Below are 23,571 nucleotides of genomic sequence, written 5' to 3'. Positions count from 1 at the left end.
ACCAAGTTAAGGTGAGACCTGTATTAAGCAATTTTTTGCTATCTGTCAAGGTCAGACAAGGTCAGACACACAAGTTTAACAGATTAGACAAACAGACAAACATCTTACAAATGAGTGCGCTCAAATATATTTTTGGCCAAATTGAGTTATAAGTCTCTCCAGGATTTACCTCGGGACCAAGTACAGCACCTCTTAGCTCTTCTGTCAGCGTCAGCCGTCTGGATGAGTCATGGCCATTGCTTGACCAAGCTGCTTTCTGCGAAAGCTTGGGAGATTTTTTTTTTAGTGACTCTCCTTAGGCACACTGTACACCATTGATCACTTTCCTCTGTGTCTCACAGTCTCCTGGATCAGAAGACTGGGGACTCACTGAGTTATAGGATGTTGCAGCAGAGGTTTTTTTTTTTAATGTTCTGTGGCCAAAACATTGGCTGTACTCTTAGCCTATCTATCTTTTTAGCTTTTGGTCTCTAAACTTCAATGTTTGAATATCCAGAAGAGAAGTTAATGTTTTAGTTAATGTTTTAGTATTTGAATCCCTGTAAAATGTTAACAAACAATAGTTATAGTTTTACACAGAAGATTAGAAATCAAAAGCCATACATAATATTGTAGCATGACAATCATGAAACATTTTTGTAACACGCCTGAATGCGCATTTTGACATAAAATAGCCCTTTTAGTCAATTATCCTTATCTAGTACCTAAGAAGCTTTTACCTAGAGAGGCGTGTCGGGTGAAGAGCCTTTGCCCACGGAGCCACACCATCCTGACTCCTGCGCGTCGGAGTGTGACAGCGTGGGTGCAGTGGGGGCTGCAGGGATGCTTGTTGGAGACTCAGTGCTGGTTTTGCCAAGTCAGGGGAGTCTCTGGACTCTCTTGGAGGTGCACATTCCCAGGTTCTGGCCAAGGGCCAACCTTGCCCTGGGTCTTTCCCAGCAGTCAGCCTCAACCAAGTCCTGCTAACCCTTTTTGGCAGTCAGAAGGTGTCATGGTTTGGAGGATATTTTCAAGGGGAAAAATGCAATACAGGACACATATGTTATAAGATATATAATATTTACCCAAGGACACATATGTTATAAGATATATAATAGTTACCCAAGGAATCATATACAAGACAGGGCAGGAAATCTGTTCACACACTAGAGACCAAAGAATCCAGCTGAGGGCCTGGATCCCACAACAATGTCCTGCATGAGTCCAGCTGAAGACCTAGAGCCCATAACAATGCCTCCCATGAGTCCAACTGGAGGCCTACAGACCATGACAATGTCCCATGCAGGCCTGTTTCACGGATCTGTGCTGGGATGGCCCAAAGGTCAGTGGTGGAATCTGGAAAGTCTGTGCCAGCGGGATGAAGGATCTGTGCTAGCAGGCTGAGGGATCTGCACTGGATCCAGGAAGCAATGCTCAAAGTAAGAACCAGAGCTCCCTGAAAGGTACCACCTCAGCCGTCCTCAGCAACGGTGAGGTTCTGAGCTCCTCTGATGATCAGAACAGCCGAGTTCCCAACAGAAAAGACAATGCAACAAGCTTCTCCAAGAGACTGGCAGTGCACCATCTTCTCCCCCGGAGCCAGGAAGTGATGCTCAAAGTGAGGACCAGAGCTCCCCCAAAGTGAACTGAAGCCATTGTCAGTGCCAAAAATGTCCCGAGCTTCTTGGAGGATGAAACAGCCGAGCTCATCCGGAAAGCCAGCACGACAAGGTCCTCCAAAAGAACCGACAGCTGCTTAGAGCTTCTACCAGCTCCCAACAGCCTCTCTCAGCTCCCAACAGGCTTACTTCTGCCTCTTATGCTGCTGGCAACAGTCCTCAGGTGGGCCGCCCACACCCAGCACCACGCTTACTCAGTTCAGCTGGGGGTTATAAGTTGACCACCAGTTGTCAATCCACTATAGAAGGGAAGATGTGGAAGGAGTTACAGCAAGGCAAGGGCAGAGTCACCAAGAGCCACCCTCTCACCACACCGCTACGGTCATTTCTCAGCTGTCCCCTCACTGGAGCAGGCCATGGCTCTTGCCTCACATTCATCAGATATTGTCAGGATGCTCATGCCATGACCTCAAGAAAGCAAGGTATTTAGCCTGGCATGGTAGCACACACCTGTAACCTTAGCACCCTGGGAAGCTGAGGCAGGAGAATCATAAGATCTAGCCCAGTCTGGGCAATTTAGTGACTTAGTGAGATCCAGTCTCAAGTGTTTTTTAGTTTATTTACTTTTGTGTAGTAGGGATTGAACCCTGGGCCTTTATACTGACCCACATCCCCAGCACCCCCCCCTTTTAATGCACTGCCACATCTGCTTCAAAATTTAAAAAAGAATTTTAAAAAGAGGTGGGGATATACCTCAGTGTGAAGGCCTTGGGTTCAGTCCCTAGTACAGCAAAACAAAACAAACACAAAACATCAAACCCAGGGTGTTTTAGGGGCTGGACCTCTGTAAAGGTAAGCAGGGTGCCCAGTACCATCCAGCTGGGAAGTGAAGGTGTGTCCTGCTGAGGTGTGAGGCCCTGGCAGAGTGTCTCCCAGTCCCCAAAGGTACGATAACTTTCTGGTCCTCAGAGCCTGTGAACATTAGTGTCGTGATCTGCGGGGCTGCTACGACCAGGTGAGAAAGTGGTGTCTTGCACCTCCCACTCTGCCCCAGCTCTGGAGCCCAAAAGCCTGAAACCAAGTGCCAGCAGGGCTGGTGGTTGGCGGGAGCTTTGAGGGATGTTATGGTTTATAGTGAGAGGTCCCCCAAAGCCGCGTGTGCTCACAAGTGGGGCTGGGGAGGGGCCTGGGCAGTGGGTACTGCCTGTGATGATCACCCGTGGGCTAGTCCGCCCATGAGTCTATGCTTGACTTGCTGTGTGTGAGGAGGTGGCATCCAGGGGCAGGAGGTGGGTCACGTCCGGTCGCCCGGACCTGGACCTGCGGGAGAGTCAGGTGACAGGGGCTGTGAAGCAGCACTGGGAGGGGGTGGGGGGAGGGGCGCATCCAGGCAGGGACTCCTGCATTCCTGCAGTTAAGATCAAAGAAAGAACGGAGCATCCTCTGCAGGGCGGGGCTGGGGTTGAGTCCTGGGGTTAGAGGGGTTTGTTTTTCCGTCTCACCCTGAGTGAGCAGGAAGGGTCTGATCCGTTTCTCTCCATAGCTAAGATCCATTTGGGTCTTGAGATCTAGTTTGTGACTGCCTTAGACACCATACCTGACAGCTGCAACATAAAGGAGGGAAGGTTCTTTGACACAAGCTTGTAGAGGTTTCGGTGCATAGTCAACACGCCAACGCGTAACAAAAGGGCACTGCCAAGGAGAAGTTGCTCCGTGATGGTGCAGGAGGCAGAGAGAGCGAGTGGAGGAGGGGAGGGGTAGGCCCGTCCAGGCCTGGCACCAGCGTGGGCATGGGTGGAGAGGGTGCAGACGAGCGTACGTGGGCGGCACCTGCAAGAACACGGCGTGTGGGGTCTGGCTTGTCCTCAACGCTCCCCTGAGGTGGGGCAGCTGGATGGGGGCAGAGGGAGGCCAGACCTGCCCCAGCCAAGACCTCAACCCAGAAATGCCCCCAGCCCAGGGCCCCACGGCCCACAGCCTTGTCCCCAGGCCCGGCCACCCCTGCCTGGCCACGCTGGGCCTGCACCCCTTGCTCCCCAGCAGGGCCTGCTGAACATCTGCCTCTGTGCGGCGTGTGCCTCGGGTCCCTCACGCACTCCGCCCCCGAGCAAGGGGCTGAGGGGAACATGAGGGCGCGGAGCACGAGACGCTGCCCTGAGCTGAGGCCTCCGGGAAGCGGATCCCCCAGTACTTCCTGCCCAGGGTTAGGCCTCCAGCCCCCAGGGAGAAGGCAGTGCCCACGTGGGTGATGGGGTGACCTATGTCCCCTAGCATTCATCTGGGCTCTGGTGCGGGTCCAGGCAGTCACTGTGGCTCTGGGCTACCCAGGGAGAACGCAGCTTGCAGCAGGAAGCCCTAGACCTGTGGGTCTCAGCCTTGGCTTCATGTAGGGTGCATGGTAACAGGATGGCACGGCACCTCCCCAGGGAAATCCTTCGTTAAACAGAACCATCAACACCTCGTGGGGTTCCTAGCGCTTGAAGGAAAGGCACCTCCACAGCCTCTTTCCCTCAGCTCCCAGGCAGGGCTTGGGGCCACTGGGCTGGGACTTGGCAGAAAGTGGTTTCTTGATTTGCATCTGAGGCCTCAGATATTGCTTCTGGGGTGGAGCCACTCCAACAGGATGACCAGGCTGGGTCTCTGTGGGTGGACACAGGCCTGTGCTGCACCCAGCACTGCCCCTGAGATCTTGCTGGGTACCACGGACTGGGGGACAGCACGTCCTCTGAGAGTGACAGTAGCAGCTTAGGTTCCCTGTGGGCCTCTGGTGATGCCTCCAAGAGGAAAGGACCACATTGCCCCGCTTGCAGCCTGGGAATCTGGCACAGAGTAAGTCAGTCGAAGGTTGACTGCTGGTCACTAGCAGGCAAGGGTTTGGACGTCTGTGCTTCAGAAAAGTTTTTGAAGAGGCAATGAGTCTTTAGCTCAGTTCAGCAAATGCAGAGGGCCATGTAAAATCCCATCCAGAGTGGGGTCTAGAAGGTCCTGAGAGGGCAGCTGGGTTCTGGAATGGTGCCAGCAGCACCAGAGACATTGCTGGTGAACTGCATCTGTAATTTCATTTTTCTGGTGCTAGGGATTGAGCCCAGGGCCTTGCACGTGCTAAGAATGAGTTCAACCATCAAGCTACGCTCCAACCCCTGTACTTTGTTTGGGAGACAGGGTCACACTATGTGGTTCAGGCTAGCCTTGAACTCACTATGTAGCCGAGGCTGGCCTCAAGCTCACGTTGATCCTCCTGCTTCAGCCTCCCGAGTACCGGGATATAGGCGTGCATCACCACACCCAGCCAACTCCTGCACTTTTCATTTAACTGAATGCAGCCGCTATGCGTGACAGCGCCAGAGAACATTTCAGCACCGCGGACAGCTCCCCGGCCCCAGCAGGACCGGCGCCCGGCCCGGGATTACTGCTGACATTTCTGCAGGTCCCCAGTCCTGCGTGTTCCTGGGCTTCCTCCAAGTGAGCAGGGTGCCCTGTGAACAGCCTGAGGCCCCAGCTATGCACGATCAGCCTTCACAGTGTCTCTGTGGGGACAGGGGCAGACACGTTATTCTGAAGTGAGGCACGGACAGACTCGAGGAGACAAGCGCTGATGTGGCTGTGAGACCTCTGCTTCTTCCCACGGGTCCCAGGGTACTGGGTAGACCCTGCAGCCCACCTCCGTCCTCACCTTGCTCCTGAGCTGGGGACAGCAAATGTGGTGGATGATAAGTGCAGCCGGTCAGCTCCAGGACCAAAACCACCCTCACCAGTCTCAGCTGTGATCCTGGCTGGCCCACCCCCTGGGGTCTCAGTTTCTATCTGGGACTTCTGGGCAAGGCCGTTTGCTGATTCACTAGTGAGTGCTGCCTGGCTGGACACGACATTAGGAAACTCGTAACCTGTGGTGAGAGCAAGCCTGGGTCTTCCACTGTGCCCAGCCAGCACAGGGCGTGGGCGGCACCTGTTGGGCTCCGGTGGCTGGGCAATGTCTCCGAGTGTCACAGCTGAGTAGCCAAAAGGACATATGAGGGTCGAGCACACGGCAAGTGAGTCCAAGAAATGCAAAAGTCAGGTCTCAAAGGGCCTCGAATGAGGAGTCTGCAAACTCCCATGCTGCCTGGGAGCTAAGAGTGCTTTTTACTTCCTTATTTGAGACAGGGTTTGCTATGCAGTTCAGGCTGGCCTTGAACTTGTGGTGATCCTCCTGCCTCAGTATCCTGAATGCTGGGATTACAGGTGTGTGCCACACCTGGCTGACTTTTGCATTTTTAAGAGCTTGGAAAGAAAAAAAAATGTTACACAAAACCAAAGTTTCATAACCAATCAGTAAAGTTTTGCATTTTATAAAAAATGTGTAGACGTGTTTTCTGCTAGATAAATGACATGGTATCTTTGGTTTTTGCCCTGCAAAGCTAAAAACACTTATTATCTGGTGATTTGTATTTATTCATTTACTTAGCACCAGTCTCACTGTGTCACTCAGACTGGCTTCAAACTCCTGGACTCAAACAATTCCGCTGCCTCAGTCTCCAGCCCTTGGGACTGCCGGTGCCCAGCTCTGGCGACTTACAGGGAGAGTTTGCCAACTGTGCCGATACGGCAATAATGGATGCTTAAAGGCAGAGGGGCCTCACCATGCAGGTTTTCCACGTGCTCCTCCTGCCCTCCTGTCGTGTGGGGTGACAGAGGCGGCACAGAAGGCAGAACAGTGAGGAGGTGGTGCCTACGCCTGGAGCAGGAGGGCCTGGCAGTGGAGAAAATGTGGCAGGAGCGGGTTGGGTCTGGACCTAGTCTTGTGCCTACCTCCTGCCTCACTGACCCGCACCCCACTATTTGCCCACCTCACACCTCGGGGTTCATCCCTTGACCCTCTGTGCCACTCTGCAGCTGCGCCTGGGGGCTGTGTCTCAGTCCTGAGCAGAGGCCGCAGGGCGCTGTGATTGGCAGGGACAGGTTCCTGTCTCTTGGGCACTGCCTCCTCCTCCCTACTCACGCCCAGCAGTCGGGCTTTGGGTCCCGGCCTTGACCTGCGCAGGGCTGAGATTCTGGAAGTGAAACATGGCTGGTGAGCACAGGCTGCAGGAAGCAGGTATGGTCACAGACGTGCGCAGGCCCTCCTGGGACAAACAGCAGGTCACGCTGCTTGCAGCCTCAGTCCCTCCCAACCCCTCCCCTCTCAAAAGCGCGTCCACAGCAGCGAAGCTTACAGTATCAGAGCTGGGAACACCCCAAATGTCCACTGACTGATGCATGGGTCAATGAACTATGGCATACCCATCCAACTGGGTATTTCCATCCAGAAAAGGAACAAAGAACTGATACCTGCTACAGTGTATGCCCGGTGAAAAATGCAAGACAGAAACCACATACTGTGTGACTCCATTTATATGATGCACCAGAGCAGAGAACATGGAGACAGAAAGGAAGTTGGCGGTTGTCAGGGACTGAAGCAGGGGGAACTGCAGAATAGCTCTGGGGTACAGGATGCACTCGCACCCAAGGTGACACCCATGGCACATACATGGCGTCAGGTATGAGGACACCCTCCACGCTGGTGTGTTCTACGGGGTGGCACACCTCTCCACAGGCACACACTTGGGTCCCCACCACAGGACAGCGTCACACTCAGCACACAGCTGGGGTCTCCCATGTACACGGCAGTCAAGACGCAGGATGCCCCGCTCCTGGCACATGTGTGGCCTGAGATGCCCAGGCTATCCCCTGCACACCCCATCCGCCTACTGCACTGCTAGTACCACACACACTCCGGTGCAGGGACCACTTGAGCCTTGTTTGAGACCAGCCTGGGAAACAGTTCATTTCCCACTGACCCTGAATATTTCTCCATTTTTTGAAAACTATTTTTAAAATGGCTCCATTGTATGCATGTTATTTTGACGCTGGATATTGAACCCATGCCTTGCACACGTGCTTTACCACTGAACTACTCTGCCGCTCCACTGTGTGAATCTATCACTTCACACCCCACCCCATCTCCTGCTTAGCTGGAAACTGACCAATTACAAACACATGCGATGGATGTGCTTGTTTTTTCTGTATGTCCTTGCTGACTGCCTAATAATGGGTAGATCCTGTACCCTCTGGTGGTGATGCAAACTACCTTAGTTAGTTGAGGGATGTCCTTAACAGTTGTGAGACTTGAAAATTTTATCCACATGCAGAAGGCCTGTGTGATGTGAAGTGAGGCCTGATGTCACAAGGGTAAACTTGACAAGTCCTCTCAGCTATTTGAGTTTGTATCAGTACTGTACAACAGAACTTTCTGTGACAATGGGAATGAAACTAGTAAAGAGCTGAAAGGTGGTTAGTGACTGATGTACTGAATTTTGGGCTTAAATTCATTGCTAAATAGCTGTATGTGGCCAGGGCTGCCATACTGGACAGTGTGTTCTAGAAGACGTCTCACAAGAAATGCACAGGAGTCTGCTTTTCAGGATGGATGCATATTTTCTTCTAGTTGCCCTTGGCAGAAACAACCCGAATGTGAGGAGGTACAGAGATACTATTTGTGTTGGGAGCTCTCATAATAGGGGTTGAGAGGGAATTTAATAAGCTAATGCAGACATTTTTGTGTGCCTTCCAGATACTATTCATCTTTGGTACTGTCAAGAAGTTGAAGCTATATTAAACTCAGTTGGTCTCGTTCACTGAACACACACATGTATATACAGAACAGGTGATTAAGACACCCAAGAATCCCTGATGATGTGGACATTCTGCTGGGGAGAGGCAGACAGCAAACAATGCAACGAATTATAAAACTTACTTTAAATGGACGGAGTCGAGGTTTTTGTTAAATTTATTTTTTGAACTGGTAATACTTTTACATGTTTCAAAATTCCAAAAATGTAAAAAGATATAGAGTGAAAATATTCCTCCTCCCCACTCCCCTTTTCTTTCCCAAGGGAGCCAGTATACATATTTTCTTACTTCTGGATATTACGTGTGCATACACATACATTTCCTCTTTACACAAATGAAACATACTACACAGTTTTACACTTTGCTCATTTTCACTTCTCATGTTAGTATATAAGGACAGGGTCCATTTTTTTGGTACTGCGAATCAAACTCAGGACCTTGCACCTGCCAGGCAGGAGGCTGTGCCACTGAGCTATATCTCCGGCCCACAGGATCCATCTTTAAGGCTGTGATATCTATTCTATCATAAATTACTTAGCCAGTTCTCCATGGTGACTTCAGCTGTTGCTTCCAAATTTTTTACTTTAAAAATCAATAGTATAATGAAAACTATATACAAACCATTTGCATATGTACAAATATGTTGTGAGACTCATTCCCAGCAGGTTTCCTGAAATAAAACCTTTCTGTATTTGTAATTTAGATAGTGGCTGCGAAACTGCAGTCCACGTGAGCTTCATCAACTCCCATTGGAAATGCACAGGGAATGTCTCTACCCCTCTGAGAAAACCCGAAGCTGGTAAAGCGCTGAGTGAAGGGCGGTGCATCGCTCCTGAAAGGTAATTTAAAAGCTACACGAAACTCCTTGACAGGGAAAATGCTCAAAATATAGTAAAAAACATGGGTTACAAGAGAACACGAAAGGACTCCAAATTTCTAAACACAAGATAACTACACACACACATATATGTTTAAGATTTAATGTACACTCTGTATATGCATCTACCTGTTTAAAAAAATTGTAAGGAAAAATTAGCATAATCTTCATGGTAATAACTATCTCTGTGTGGTTAAAGCATTAGAATTAAATTCAAATGAGTTTTTCTTTTTTAAAAAATTTTTGTGTACTTTCCAAGTTTTGGTTACAAAGAACTTGCGTTACTTTATAAATAGGTAAAACCATGATTTCTCCTAGTACCCGGTAGTTTCCCGAGGAGTTTCTGACTATTCCAAAACACCCACAAGACGATCAGTAGGAACACCATGACGGAGCACGAGCCGGACCGAGAAATGACACCAGTGCTTGCTCCTTGCACTGCTGCCTGTCCCCATCTGACCAGCCGGGTTGCTGGGACCTCAGCCCTCCCAGTCTTCCTTCCACTCTGGAAAATGTCCAAACATGCCCTCTTCAAGTCCTGCAGTTTTGGGGTCAAGGTGGAGGGCACAAGGGAATCACAGGCCCGGCCTCCAGAGCTGTCTCGAACCATGACGTTACTACTGCTCCCTGGGCAGTCCCAAGTCTCAACCCTAAGCCCTGATGGGGCAGTGAGGAGGAAGGGTCCCAAGTGGGTCTGGTACCAGGCTGCCCCGGCTGGCCTGGCTGGTAGCACGTCACCTCCCTCTCAGGGCAATGGCAGTGGAGACGGAGGAACAGACTCGTCTAGGTGGGCAAGTGGCAGTTTCGGGGGAGCTTACGGCTTGTGTGGCAGCAGCTGCCCAGGAGACAACTGCTATTGGGAGCCCAAGCTCAGAACTCAGAAACACCCGAGACTCAGAGTTGGGGCAGGCAGCACAGCCAGCGTATGGATGACACCCGGGGACCCCAGTGGGTAAGAAGGGGGAACCAAAGCCCCTGAAGAGGTGGAGGGGAGAGGGGTACCACAGGAGTGCGGCCGGCAGAGGGGAAGCCAAGGTGGCCTCAAGACAGCTATGGCAAGGGCAGTTCCTGTGAAGGTGGGACAGAGGTAAGGGGCTGAGGTGGACGCTGGGAGCCCAGGACGGTCTTCCGAGAGCTGGAGGAGAAAGCCACAGAGGCTGCTAGCTGCCTGCACATCACCCGACTCCTGGGGCTTGTCTCTTACCTGCGCCCTCCACAGAGGTGAGAAACACGAGACGCCACCTTTCTAAGTCTCCTTATTATTAGGGAGGCTCTGTGACCCAGTCTTGGCCAATGGGTCACACCTGGGTATGCAATACTGGCTCCTGGGAGAGTCTTTTGTTTGAAACATCCTCATGTTTCCCAACTGCTTCGTCTTCATTAGAGATGCAATGGCTGGAGCTGTAGCCATCTCTCTGTGACCATGGGGGAAGGCCTGAGAGGCCTGCAGAAAACACTGGTTCTGACCTCACGGAGCCACTGGAAAGTCAGCCTTGGAACAAAGTTAGTTTCAGCCACTGTCGCTGGGCACTGACATCAAATTCTGACTCCATCACTTCCTGTCTGTGTAACTTCAGGCGGGTTACTTTTGTCTTCTGCTTAATTTTCCTCCTCTGTGGAATGGCACTATCACACAGAACCACCATGGGCAAAGTACGCCAGAAGGTGCTCCCTTTCATGTAAAGGGAAAGTCATCTGCTAAGACGAAACAGCAAAGGGAGCAGGTCAATGAATGGTGCAGTTACTATAACAAGGCAACCTGGGTCTGGTCACGCCTGTAATCCCAGCACTCGGGAGGCTGAGGCAGGAGGATGTTGTGAGCTTGAGACCAGCCTGGGCTACAAAGTGAGCTCAAGGCCAGCCTGAACTGCATAGGGAGACCCTGTCTCAAAAAGACAAAAAAAAAAAAAAAAAAAAGCAATCTGGAAAGTGAAGCACAAGAAAAACAAACCCAGGGCTTGGCGAGGTCCTGCAGACATGAAGCAAAAGGTGGAACACAGCACCCTGGAAGCCAGGTGTACCCCGTGAAAACCCTGGTATGGCGGCACTCCCAGCATCCAAAGAACAGAGGAAGACCCAGAGAGCCCCAGTGGCAGTGCATGGCAGGTTCAACCATCCGACCCTGGGTAAGAGCTTCCCTTGCATCTTCCAGGATGACCAGTCTTCCAACTCCACCTGGTCAATCCGAAGTACCCCCTGCAGTTAAGGTTTAGGGACTTGGGGGCTGGGGATATAGCTCAGTGGCACAGTGCCTGCCTGGCAAGTGCAAGGTTGTGAGTTCGATTCCCAGTACCGGAAGCAAAACAAAACAGAACAAAAAAGGTTTAAGGACTATTTCTGCACGCTGAGCTGTACCACGCTCTATATTCCTTCCTTCTGAGTTCTGAGGCAGATGGTATCTAACATTACTAGAATGCAGCTGCAGTGGGAACACCAAATGGAAGAGCAGCCTGGTTAAAGCTGGTACCAACAGGCACTGCTCTGTCCAAGCCAGGGTGGCCCACTGTCGCAAGCCCACAATTCACTTTATTTTACGTTAAAAAGTAGGTTTAAAGGAGATAAGTCTTCTGGAGATGGAGGAAGAGGAGGGAGTAAAAAGAATTAAGATGGACTGAGTACAGATAGCTACCCCCTTAAAACGAATGAAAACATCATGCACTGTGAACATGTACTAAGACAAAACAATTTAAGCAAGTTTAAGTCCTTGGTTTTCATATCCTTGTGCTGAGACACCAAGAACCACACTTAAGCTGCTGAGTTGCCAAGGTGGACTTGAAGTTGCGATGTTCCTGCCTCAGTCTCCACAGTAGCTAGAATTACAAGTGTGCACCACCAGTGTCAAATGTGTTAAAGATCACATTTCATACACGATGTTCTTTTTATGACAAGAACTGCATGGACCAAGGTCAAAAACCTTTTTCTTTGGATAAAGAAAGGAGGAAAGCAAAATGACGAGGGCAAAGTTTCCCAGAGTGGACATTACGATGTCTGTTAAGCTGGGTGTATCTGGGGCTGTGCTCCTGACAATTAGCACTTTGGGAGGCCAGGCACCTTAGCCAGACCCAGTCTCAAAATGAAAAATGAAAAAGGGCTGGTGATGGAGCTCGGTGCAAATGCTCTGAGTTCAAACCCTAAAAAAAGTCCATCACGTCCAAGTGAGGAGGTTGTGATGGGCATTGTCGGGGGGAATGAAAGTTTAGGCTTTTCTGTTTCCTTTTTTCTTTTCACAGATAAAAGACTAAATAAGAAACTGGGATTAAAAGAGATTTAAGAAAGAGACATCACCCAGATGTGCTGTGGGGATCTTGTTTACATGATGACTATTTTGGAGCCAGAAATGTCTGAACACTGGCTAGTTGATGCCGCCTGCTCAGACATAATGACAGCATACAGTTCTATTTGAGATTCAACAGAACTCAGCTTTTCCTGTTTCACCACAGACTTTAAGTAACATGAACATTTTTCTGTGATGCTGAGCTGGAGAACATGAGCAATGACCCTGGGGCACTGGTACGATTCAAACTCAGGCCCAGCTGCATTACCCATTGCTGCTGAGTACTACCTTTGTCAGTGTCAGGTGGGTAAGGCCACATTACAGAGCAGTGTGATGACCACGACAGCTTGTCCCTGGGGGTGGCTCGGTGTGATGACCACGACAGTCTGTCTCTGAGAGGGGCTCAGTGGGATGACGACGACAGTTAATCCCTGAGAGCAACACGACAATGTGTACGAAGTCCTGGCTTTTAGAAATACAGTCAGAAATATGGATGAAGTAATGTGAGACTGATGTGAAAATAACCCAGATAGGAGAAGATGGAGAGGAGGTGGGAGAGACAATGAAAATGTACCACCCCTGCTTTAAAGCGCATACCACAAATGCTAAGAGGTTATTCAAAAGTAAGTGGATTCTGTGTTGTTCTTATAACAGTTATGAATACTGTAAAAAAGGTGAAGGTTCAGAAATACTACACGGTGGGTAAACTAGCTCAGGACTCTACCTGGATAGACTCAAGGAGAGCTGAGATCAATTTAGAATCTAGAAAACTCGAGTCACAGTGCTGGACTGGATTTCTACAGGTTTTTTCACTCTGGACAATTTTTCAACAAGGAGCTGTAGCACTGCATCTGGGTACTGCAGGACATCAAGCAGCATCTTCGGTCTCTACTGAAAGACACCAGTGGCATTCTTTTTTTTTTTTTTTGTCTTTTTTGAGACAGGTTCTCGCTATGCAGTTCAGGCTGACCTTGAGCTCACTTTGTAGCCCAGGCTGGTCTTGAACTCACAACGATCCTCCTGCCTCAGCCTCCTGAGTGCTGGGATCACAGGCGTGCGCCACCATGCTTGGCTACCAGTGGCATTCTTTCACAGAGACCAAATATGTTACCAGACATCCTCCGGGGGCCAAGCCCCCACATTTGAGATCCTCTGCCCTACAGTGACACTGGCTCTTCTGAGGCTCTTCTGAGACCTGTGACTGCCCAGGGAACGTTGGGAATTCTGTGAGGGCTCCTCTGTCCCAATTTGGGGGTATGTGAATGAAATCTGGGCAGGAGCCATGTGTGCTGCCACAGCTGAAGTGCTGAATGGTCACTGGTGGGTCATGTGCGCAGGTGTATAACACACAGTGATAGTGAACTTAGGCTCTAACCTGGTCTCACCTGTAAGCATAAATTAATTGTTGCAGGCTCAGAGTTTATACACGACTTCCCAGAAATGCAATAGCATTTTGTTTTGCTCAAAATGTTTGCAAGACTTAGCTGACACTTGGGAAAATCACATCCTGCAGAGAACGCCCCTTGGTGTATCTGTGGCACCAGCACACCTGGTGCTAGTCTGTAATAGGCAATCACTGGTCTCTGGTGTGACACCTTACACAGGACATGGTGAGATACCTCATGGACTAGATTTGACCATGAAGAACTTTGATTTTTAGCTTCCCTTTACAAAACCGGACCATATATTATTTTTCTACATTATACAAAGGACAATTTTTGTTGTTTCTTTTTTTTTGAGATAGGTTCTCACTACATAGCTCTGGCTTGCCTTGAACTCCTCTGGATCCACCTGCCTCTGCCTCCTAAGTGCTGGTATTTATACACGTGCCCCAACACCCAGCTGGGGGCAGGTTTTATCACTCGTGGACTCACTCTGGCACAGTGCCGAGAACATCCTAGACCTCAATTGCTAAGGGACCCCAGGCTTGAAGGTCTGGGACTCAGCACTTCCTGAAGGTACGGGTCACTACGGCAGCAGACAGCCCCAGCCCCTCCTGCCAGACACAGTATGCAACTTACCACGTCTGCACACCTGAGGGTCAGAGGTCACGGCCAGTGCTTGTCTCCTAGGTGGACTCCCTGTGGTTGAACACAGTGGAGGAGGGCTCCTCCACCCCAATGACATGCACAGGGTTTTTCTCTTGTATGAGTCTGTGGATATCAAACAGGGCCAGTGGCCCTCTCGCTGGCTGTGCTGCTCTGGCCTGATCCCTGGGGCTCTGTCCCGACCCTGCCTGGGGATGCCGGGTGTGATGTGCACTCCGACTGGAGGCCTGCTGGCGCCTCCGGGACCGCCCGGACGGCTCCTCGCCCCTGGTGTGGGTGATCTGGTGGCGAATAAGGTGGGAGCTCTGGGTGAAGCACTTCCCACACTGGGTGCATCGGAAGGGCCTCTCGCTGCGCAGTGCCCTCTCCTCCTGGCTCAGAGGTGGTGTGCAAGGGTCGGCGTCTGCCCACTGTGGCCTCACCAGAGCCACTGTCTGCTCAAAGATGGGGCGGCAGGCGAAGGGTGGCTCCCCTGCATGCTTGCGCTGGTGCTGGGCCAGCGAGGAACTGTGCCGGAAGCCCTTGCCGCAGCGGTTGCACTCGTAGGGCCGCTCCTCAGTGTGAGTGCGCAGGTGCAGAAAGAGGCAGGTGGTGCGTGAGAAAGCCTTCCCGCACACACTGCAGGCATAGGGCTTCTCCCCGGTGTGTGTCCGCCGGTGCCGGCCCAGGGAGGAGTTCTGGTTGAAGGCCCTCCCGCAGTCCTGGCAGGCGTAGGGCTTCTCACCAGTGTGGATGCGCCGGTGCACGGTGAGGTGTGTGCTGTGGCAGAAGGACTTCCCGCACTCCGCGCACTTGTAGGGCTTGTCCCCCGTGTGGATGCGCTCGTGCTGCACCAGGGAGGAGTTCTGGCTGAAGGCTTTCCCACACTCCTTGCACACATATGGTCGCTCACCCGTGTGGATCCTCTTGTGCACAGTGAGGTGTGCATTGTGGTTGAACGACTTCCCGCAGTCAGTGCATTTGTAGGGCTTGTCCAGGCCCTGGCTCCTCGGAAGCTCCAGGCCCAGGACGGCCTGGTCGGAGGGCCTGTGGTCCTCTTGAAGCTGTTCTTCCAGGGAGCCCGCTGGCTCACTGGCCATGCCTGGCTCAGGGTCCACACCTGGCACTTGTGAGTCAGAAGAGCAGAGATACTCTCCCTTGGAAATCAGGAGTGGCCCTGGGCTGGAGCTCAGCACACAGCTCTCCCCGCACCTGAGGCTTTCGCAGCCTTGACTGTGAACTCCCCCTTCCTCAAGGCCAGATGCCAGTTGCCACCCATCACTCTGGTCCTCTTTGTGTGTCTGGCCCTGGCCCTGGCTCTCACACGGCCACGTGTCCCCCACCAGGGAGGAGTAAGTAGTGACCTTCGGGAACTCTTCTCTTTCTGCGCCGGTGGCCAGCTTCTCTTCAGGAAAGCCTGGCTCCCAGCCTGCAAGAAAAGCCAAGACTTCTGAGCTGTTGTGGGAAGACGAGTAGAAGGACTGGCCCCATTCTCTAGGATCCTACCTACCTGCCCAGCAAACCCCGATTCAGCCTGTCCTTAAGCATGGCCTCGCTCCTGGGCCACGCACGTGGCACCAAGGGGAGGGCATAAGCCTTCTGGCGGGCACTGCTGCTCACCACACTTTAGTGCTTTAACACATCCCCACTGGGTTTAACCACCGGCGGTACATGCACGACAGTCCTACTGGGGGCTTGTACCACTGGTGGTACAAATAAATCTGATCAGTTTTTGTTTTTTTTTTGGCTGGAGAGGGGACACAGTCTCACTACGTAGTTCAGGCTGGCCTTGAACACATGGTATTCCTTCTGCCTCAGCCTCCTGAGTGCTGAGACTACATGCATGTATCACATCTGGCTGGCTCTGATCATTTTTTTTTTTTTTTGGTTTTTCTCCGGTACCGGGAACCGAACTCACGACCTTGCGCTTGCCAGGCAGGCGCTTTTGCCGCTGAGCTAAATCCCCAGCCCCGGCTCTGATCATTTTTACCGGTCTTTTTAGTAATAAAATTTAAAAAGGCTGTAAGTGAACTGATTCCAGTTAGTTGCTTGAATGTGAATAATTACTACCCAAATACAAATATTAGTATTATTACAAAAGAGCATACCCAGGTTAGCTATATAACATCATATGATCAAATTCACGTCAAAGCTACCCGGAAGCAAGAGAAAAGTTACAGCCCCATCATGAACGTGTTAAAGCAATGTGTGCTTCGTACCTCAAGTTCTGCGAGGTGCAAGTCCTAAGCCCAGGACCATCAGGGCTGGTCCCCGGAGGCTCAGGGGAGAGGTGCCTTGCCTTCTCCAGTTCTGGGAAGGCCTGGCCCTTGCTGCAGCTCCAGGGACAGCAGTGTGGCACCCTCGTCTCTCAATGACCTCCGCTTCTCATCCCATACCCCTTCTGACTCTGACCCCTGTGATCACACTGGCTGTGGGGATCAGCATGTGGACTTTGTTGGGTGCCCTTGGCCTCTGGACCCTCCTCAGCTGTGAGTCTCGCCAGTGACACATGCTTGTGCTTAGCATTCAGGGCCCAGTCTGGGCCTAGAGCTGACTGCTAATGGGTGCTCAGATATCTGCATCTCAGGGAACGCTGGGGTGACTGGGAAAACGACAGCCCAGCCCAGGGGGAAGGCCCCAGGGAAGCAGAGCCCAGCCAGATGCCTGCTCCCAAGTCTGGCTGTGTCCACAGCACCATCAGGGTCGGATAAAGTAGGTCAGGACACACAAAACCCTGTACACCAATGTTCACAGCAGTACTCTTCTTAACTACCAAGGAGGTGCCCATCAACCGGTAAGTGGATAAAGAGAACAGCACACAACGCCAGGCATGGTGGCACATGCCTGTAATCCCAGCACTCAGGAGGCTGAGGCAGGAGGATTGTTGCGAGTTCAAGGCCAGCCTGGGCTACCAAGTGAGCTCAAGTTCATTCTAAACTGCATAGGGAGACCCTGTCTCAAAAAGACAAAAAAAAAAACAAAAAAAAAAAACAAAAAAGAGAACAGCACACAAATCATATCCTAATGGAACTGTCACAAGAAGCAAACAGATCCACCTCCTTCCAGCACAAGTCCGCTGTGGTCACTCCTCCACTGACTGCGCATCTCCTGACATGACGCAGGCCCTGTGCTGGCTCGGCCTCCTCCCTGTCCCTCTAGCATGTCCCCTGCTCCTTCCCCAGGACTCCTGTACACAGTGCCACCTACCTGGAACCCCATCCCCTGCACAACTGCTGCTCCTAGAGCATTTACAAGGATCTGTATGCTAAGTTTTGAAAACAATGTCATGATTTTAATACCATACCCGTGACCCATGCAAGTAAGACATTCTGCTTAACATTTAAGGCCCATGTGTTATCTTTGGAACTGGATTTAGTTACAGGGTAGACCTGAGGGTTATAGGTACATGTTCAATGAGGATTTGCTCCTGATAAATGTATCTGAGACAACAGCAGCGAGACCTGAAGGAAGGATTTGCCCCGCTCCAGCTGACGGTCCCATGTGTGCTTCCTGGGGTTCAAGAGCTCCAGGGCACCAGAAGCACTTGGGTGGGAGGCTAAGTGTTGGACCCTGCCATATCCTCTCTATTCCAGAATGTGGTCAGGGCACCAATGCGCCAGCAAAGGGATCAGGGTTGAGACTTGCCTAATCTAATTATGACCGTCTAGATCCCTCCTCCCACCTTCCCTAGCAATTAGGGTCTGGGCAGGTGGAGTAACTGAACCCTGACCTCAGTGGATGCTATCTGAACACTGATAAAAGGAGACAGATATGAGTACCAATGTTCTTCCTGATGCCTCCTTTTCTTCCTGACTAGAGCACCAACGCAATGGCTGGTGCTGCTGTCACCACACTGCACCCCTGAGGAAAGGTCAGGGGAAACCCAGAACCATGGGTACTGGGATGTCTCAGATGCCAAGCCAGCCCTAGCAACAGCTGACTCAGGAGCCCTTTTTTGGGAGGAAAATGCTTCCCTCGTTTTCAGAGGTGTTCTAACCTGGTTGTAAGGTATCTACACCTACATACAATCATTTCTGTTAAAAGAACAGAGCAAGGCCATGGGAACTGGTTTACAGAATCTAGTATGCAAGAGCAAGATGGAGGAGATGAAGGGAAGCTGAGGAGGCCGATGAGAGAGGAAAGATCCAGGGAAGGTGATGCGGCAGATGGAGGAGAGGAGAAGGATGCGCTCCAGGTTCAGAGGAAGGAGCCATCCCCAGAGGTCTGCTCACAAGTGTGGCTCAGGGCCACAGGGGAAGTTGGATTTTGGGAGGGCTCCCCACGCTGACTACTGAGGTGTCCACTGCACCCCAGAGTTTAAGCACACTACGTGGCCCAGCCCTCTGTGACCAGCTCCCAGGAAAGCCCAACACCGCCAGGCCCCTGACAGATCACATTCCCGTGCGTGGTCGCGGTGCACTGCTGGGGGATGGAGCTTGTCTTTCACTCGGAGATTTGGAAGCTCTTGGCTGCCTCCTCTACATTTCACCCCAGCTGGTTTGGCTCTGTATCCTCTGGCTGCAGGCCTCTGCCACGTCCCGTGAACCTCCTTGTGAAGAGGTGGCACGAGGAACCCCAAGGGCACCCTTCCCACCAAGCACATCTCCAGGGATCTCCTGGGCTCTCACCTGAATGGCAGCTCTGGGTGCATCCTCGCTCCCCCGCCCAGAACTCAGCCCCTTGCTCCAGCTGGGAGATGACATCAGGCTTAGGAAGCTCGGGACCTGGACATGGAGAGACAGCAGGGAGAAGGTGGAGGATGCTCTGAGGAGCCAGCAGCCCCAGCCCAGATGATGCAAGGTGCTTGCACTGGACAGGAGGGCAGGCCCCAACCCACACGAGTGCCCACTGGAACACTCAGGTCAGGTCTGCACAGGAGGCCCCGTGTCCCAAGCCTGCAGTGGGAGAAGCAGGCCTTACCCACAGAGAGCAGGTGCCCGAAGGTCTCCAGCATCACGTCACGGTACAGCGTCCTCTGCGTAGGGTCCAGCTGCCCCCACTCCTCCTGGGTGAAGTCCACGGCCACATCCCGGAAGGTCACTGGCTCCTATAAGAGCATGCAGGTCTCCGTCAGCTGGACCACCCCCATCTCTGCTCCCTGGAGGGCACAGGCAGAATGGGAAGGACAGACTAGGCAGGCTAGGGTCCTGCGGGGATGCAGCTCCTGGGCAACCATGTGCAGGTATGGAATGCACAGCAAGGACCTGTGAGAGCACCCAGAGTGATCAAAAAAGCCAACCCAGCCGACCCACAACTGGTCAGACAGTGACGGTGCCAGCAGAAACCAGCTGAACCAGTGATTTGCAGGGTTCTGAGCTTGAGAAATGTCTCCCGTGTCAAGACACAAAGTTTTAGAGTCGTTTTATATACAGCAACAGCTAACTAATACACCCACTGACCCTTAGATTAGAAGTTGGGCTCATGATCCTCCCAGTCAGCAACTCCTCTTCCTTCAGGCTCGTGGAATCAAAGTGGATGAGGAGAAGATCCCCTGGGACCTATCCTGTGATGAGTGGGGCCAGGGCTTAGGAGGGAGCTGGTGCCCCATCGTGGGGGCAGCAGGGTCTCTGAACCGACTGACTGTGGGGAAATACAAGGCCCATGTGGTCAGGACTGCCAATATTTGGAGACAAGGTAGAAATCAGGTCAAATTTTTATGTGAAAAATTTCAACTTTTGAGCCAAGTGTGGTGGTACATGCCTGCAATCTCAGCATTCTGCAAGGCTGAGGCAGTAGGATACAAATGCAAGCCCAGCCTGGGCAACTTAATGACTTAGCAAGATCTTGTCTCAAAGTAAAAAACAGAAAAGGGATGCAGACATGGCTCAGTGAAAAGGCCCTGGGTTTTGTCCCTAGTACCACAACTAACTAAATATATTAAGTAACCAGCCCTCCTTGGGAAATTGATATAGCATATCTAAAATATGTCCCTCAAACAAAACTCTTTGGTGGGCTGCCTGTGGCTGTGCCACAAAACCAGATATTTCTGATCAGATTCTTGCTTCAGCCGCTTCGAACTCAGGAGGTACTATATACCCAGCTCTGACTCCCAGCTTCCATGTACCCAAAGCACCACTCTGTTAGGCTGAGGTGGGAATTCAGTGGTCAAAAAACACTTCCTTTAGGACAACTGGATAGCCACATGCAAAAGAAAAAAAGGTGGCTTCTTACCTTATACCATATATAAAAATTACCTCAAAATGGATCAGAGAAGTACATACAAGAGCTAAAACTATAAAACTCTTAGAAGAAAACACAGACAGAAATCTCTGTGACCTTGAATTTCACAAAGGAGTCTTGGCTATAAAGACAAATGCCCAAGCAACAAGAGAAAATACAAATAAATCTGCTTTCATCAAAAGAAAATGTTTTTGGGATTCAAAGGACACTCTCAAAACGGAAGGACACAACTGCAAATCATACATCTGATAAAGAGACTTTTATCTAGAATATATAAAGACTCCTACAACTCAGTAATAAAACACAACCCAATTAAAGTTTGTAAATAATCTGAAGAGAGATCTTTTCAAGAAAATTATAAAAAATGATATAAAAAATGGCAAATAAACACAGGAAAAGATGTTCAACATTATTTACCAGAAAAATACAAATAAAAACTAAATCTTCAATTTAAAAAAAAACTATTTCTTTTTAAGAAAACGTAAGTAGATTTAAAAATACTGAAGAAATTTTTGTAAGGGCGGCTCTGATGGAAACATGTACCAGTCTTTGGCTGGGAGCAAAGGTCTCTGCTCCTATCCCAGTGTCCTCATCCAGCTGAATGCCTGCCAACCCCATTCCTGTGCCTCTTGCCCGTCCACCATTACTGCCCACTCTGCACTGCTCATGGGGGACAGCCAGAAGCCATGGAGTACTGGTATTTCTGGGCCATGAGACCAACCCCTCAGTGGCATCTCGAGTCCTTCCTGCCTTGGCCCTGCTGTCTTATGGGCATCCCTGCAGCTCTCCTGTCCTGCACCACTGGGGCCAGCAGATGGCATGCGCTCAGATCTCTGTCCTCCACGCCAATCCTGACTGCTGGCCAGGCCACCTAACGGCAGTTCATTATTTCTCCTACTCTCATCCCTTAGATACATAAGGGTGCCTCTTGCCCTGCCCTTACCTCCAACCCCAGGCCAGTCCAACTTAAAACACCTGAATGTCTCTTCTTTACCTCTCGATAGACCAGAGCAGTGATGGTAAATCTTTTAGAGACTGAGTGCTCAAGTGCAACTAAAAACCCACTAATTTACTGCCGAGTGCTAACACTGCCCCTAAGTGCACTGTTATCTGACGCTCGGCTGCTGGGGTGACGCTGGGGTGATGTGGCTCGAGTGCCAACAGAGAAGGGTCTTCATGACTGCTGCAGCACACGTGCCACAAGCTCACCATCACTGGACCAAAGGACGATCTCTCAGCTTGCCTCCAGTAGGCTAAATAATGGACCCCAATATACCGTATCAAGGTCACAGTTCTCAGAACCTACAAATACTGGTGTATAGCAAAATGGACTTTGTAGATGTGATTAGGATTTTAAAATGGAGAAATTATCCAGTTGGGCCATAAATACATTCATAGCCAGGCATGGTGACACACACCTGTAATCCCAGCACTCTGGAGGTTGAGGCAGGAGGATTGCTGCAAGTTTGAGACCAGCCTGGGCTACATAGTGAGACCCTGTCTCAAAAAATCAAAACACAAACAAATGCCAATCACAAATATTCTTACAGGAGGTATGCAGAAAAGATGTGAATGTAGCAGACAGAAGGCAATGTGACCACTGTCAGTGCCGGCTCTGAAGACGGAAAAAGGCCACACAGCAAGGAAAGCAGGTATGCAGCTGGACTAAAGGCAAGGACAGTAAGATTCATGCCAGAGTTCTCATTTTTAAACTAAATGTGTGTTGTCTTAGGCCACCAAGTTTGTAGTGATTTGTTGTGGCCGCCACATGAAATTAAGATACTGGACCTGACAGCCGTATACTTTCGGACGTGGCTCCAGTGGCGGCCTGCTTCTGCTGAGCAGGGTAGACTGATGTAGGTATAGGACACTGTGGAGATCACAGTGAGTTCACAGTCCAGTCATGATGTGCTCCCCACCTCACCCTTCTCCATTCTGTGGGAAGCCAGAGCCCACGTTGTCAGGTCCCTGAGCAGTTTCACAGAGAGGCCCACATGGAAAGAACTGAGCTCTTCTGCCAGCACCCACAGGAGAATGAGCGTCTTGAAGGTGGATTCTCTAGTTCCTGTCAAGTCAACCAGAACCTCTGAACTGAGCTACACACTCAACTCTAAGTCACTAAGTCGCTAAATTGCCCAAGTTAGGCTCCAACTTGTGATCCTCCTGTCTCAGCCTCCCAGAGTGCTGGTCTTATAAAGCATGTGCCACCACACTTGGCTGAGTGAACTATCTTGAAGGTAGATCCTCTAACTCACCCATGACTACAGTGGAGTTTGTACACACCAGGCAAGCACTCTAACACTGAGCTACCTTCCCAACTCTTTTTACTTTATTTTCAGACAGGGTCATGCTACACTGCTCTTGAACTTGTGATTCTCCTGTCTGAACCTCCCAATTAGCAGAGATCACTGTCCCGTACCATCACGCCCACACGGGCATTACCTCGACATCTTGACTGTAACCTCAGGAGCCTGGGCCAGCCGCTAAATCATGCCAGGGTTCCTACCTATCAGAAACCGTGAAATAACACTTACTGTTTCAGGTCACTGCATTTTTAAGGTTGTTGCGGTAGCAACAGGTAATTAATATACTTCTCAAGCCTTTCTTATACTTTTCCTTGCCAAGAACAAACTACTGTATGATTGTGTCTCATGCAAAGGGTGAATAACACGTCCATAAAAACTTACAATCTCAATTATCAGTAGCTGCACTGTGAGTACCAAGTCTGAAAAGGAAAACCTCTACAAACAAACCACAAGGGAACACAATTTCAAAGCTGCCGAGTTTGAGGACAACCAAGCTGTTTCGTCTCCTGCTCAAGAGGAGCGTCTCCCGGGCGGCGTCTCACAGACGGCGCGGCTCCGCCCCAAGCGCAGAGCTTCGACCAAGCGACCCGCAGCCGCTCCGGCCGCACCAGCCGTGGCGCAGGACGCCGGCGCGGCGCCCAACTCCCGCGGCTGCGGTGCC

The 23,571-nt window shown here is 50.9% G+C and overlaps 1 protein-coding gene across 3 annotated transcripts; it reads right to left on the bottom strand.

Moving 5' to 3' along the window:
• Positions 1 to 8,385: 8,385 nt before the first annotated feature.
• On the bottom strand, positions 8,386 to 20,104 carry Znf8 (zinc finger protein 8). 3 transcript variants are annotated; one of them, XM_005414376.2, is made up of 5 exons: positions 19,824 to 20,104; positions 19,345 to 19,471; positions 19,053 to 19,148; positions 14,432 to 15,853; positions 8,386 to 10,818 (listed from the first exon to the last, which is right to left on the bottom strand). In XM_005414376.2, exons 1-4 carry the CDS (start codon positions 19,845 to 19,847, stop codon positions 14,466 to 14,468), a joined length of 1,635 nt encoding a protein of 544 aa, XP_005414433.1. In that variant the 5' UTR covers positions 19,848 to 20,104; the 3' UTR covers positions 8,386 to 10,818; positions 14,432 to 14,465. The 3 variants fall into 3 exon arrangements, with proteins under 3 accessions (XP_005414433.1, XP_005414431.1, XP_005414432.1); XM_005414374.2 differs by having other exon boundaries at positions 8,386 to 10,821; positions 14,419 to 15,853; positions 19,824 to 20,103; XM_005414375.2 differs by having other exon boundaries at positions 14,419 to 15,853; positions 19,824 to 20,103.
• Positions 20,105 to 23,571: the final 3,467 nt, after the last annotated feature.

Source organism: Chinchilla lanigera, unplaced genomic scaffold (genome assembly GCF_000276665.1).
Source record: "Chinchilla lanigera isolate Chin_1 unplaced genomic scaffold, ChiLan1.0 scaffold00183, whole genome shotgun sequence".
In the NCBI taxonomy this organism is placed as follows: Eukaryota; Metazoa; Chordata; class Mammalia; order Rodentia; family Chinchillidae; genus Chinchilla; species Chinchilla lanigera.
The sequence above is the reverse complement of the archived record's forward strand: the minus strand, read 5'-3'. Positions and strand labels throughout refer to the sequence as shown.

Excerpts from the sequence above, each read along its gene's own strand:
- Znf8 (XM_005414376.2), bottom strand. The coding sequence starts at position 19,847 with ATGAGCCCAACTTCTAATCTAAGG. Across the intron at positions 19,149-19,344 it reads CGGGCACCTGCTCTCTGTGG|GTCCCGAGCTTCCTAAGCCT; the intron begins GTAAGGCCTGCT and ends CTCCATGTCCAG. Across the intron at positions 15,854-19,052 it reads CACCCAGAGCTGCCATTCAG|GCTGGGAGCCAGGCTTTCCT; the intron begins GTGAGAGCCCAG and ends CTTTTCTTGCAG.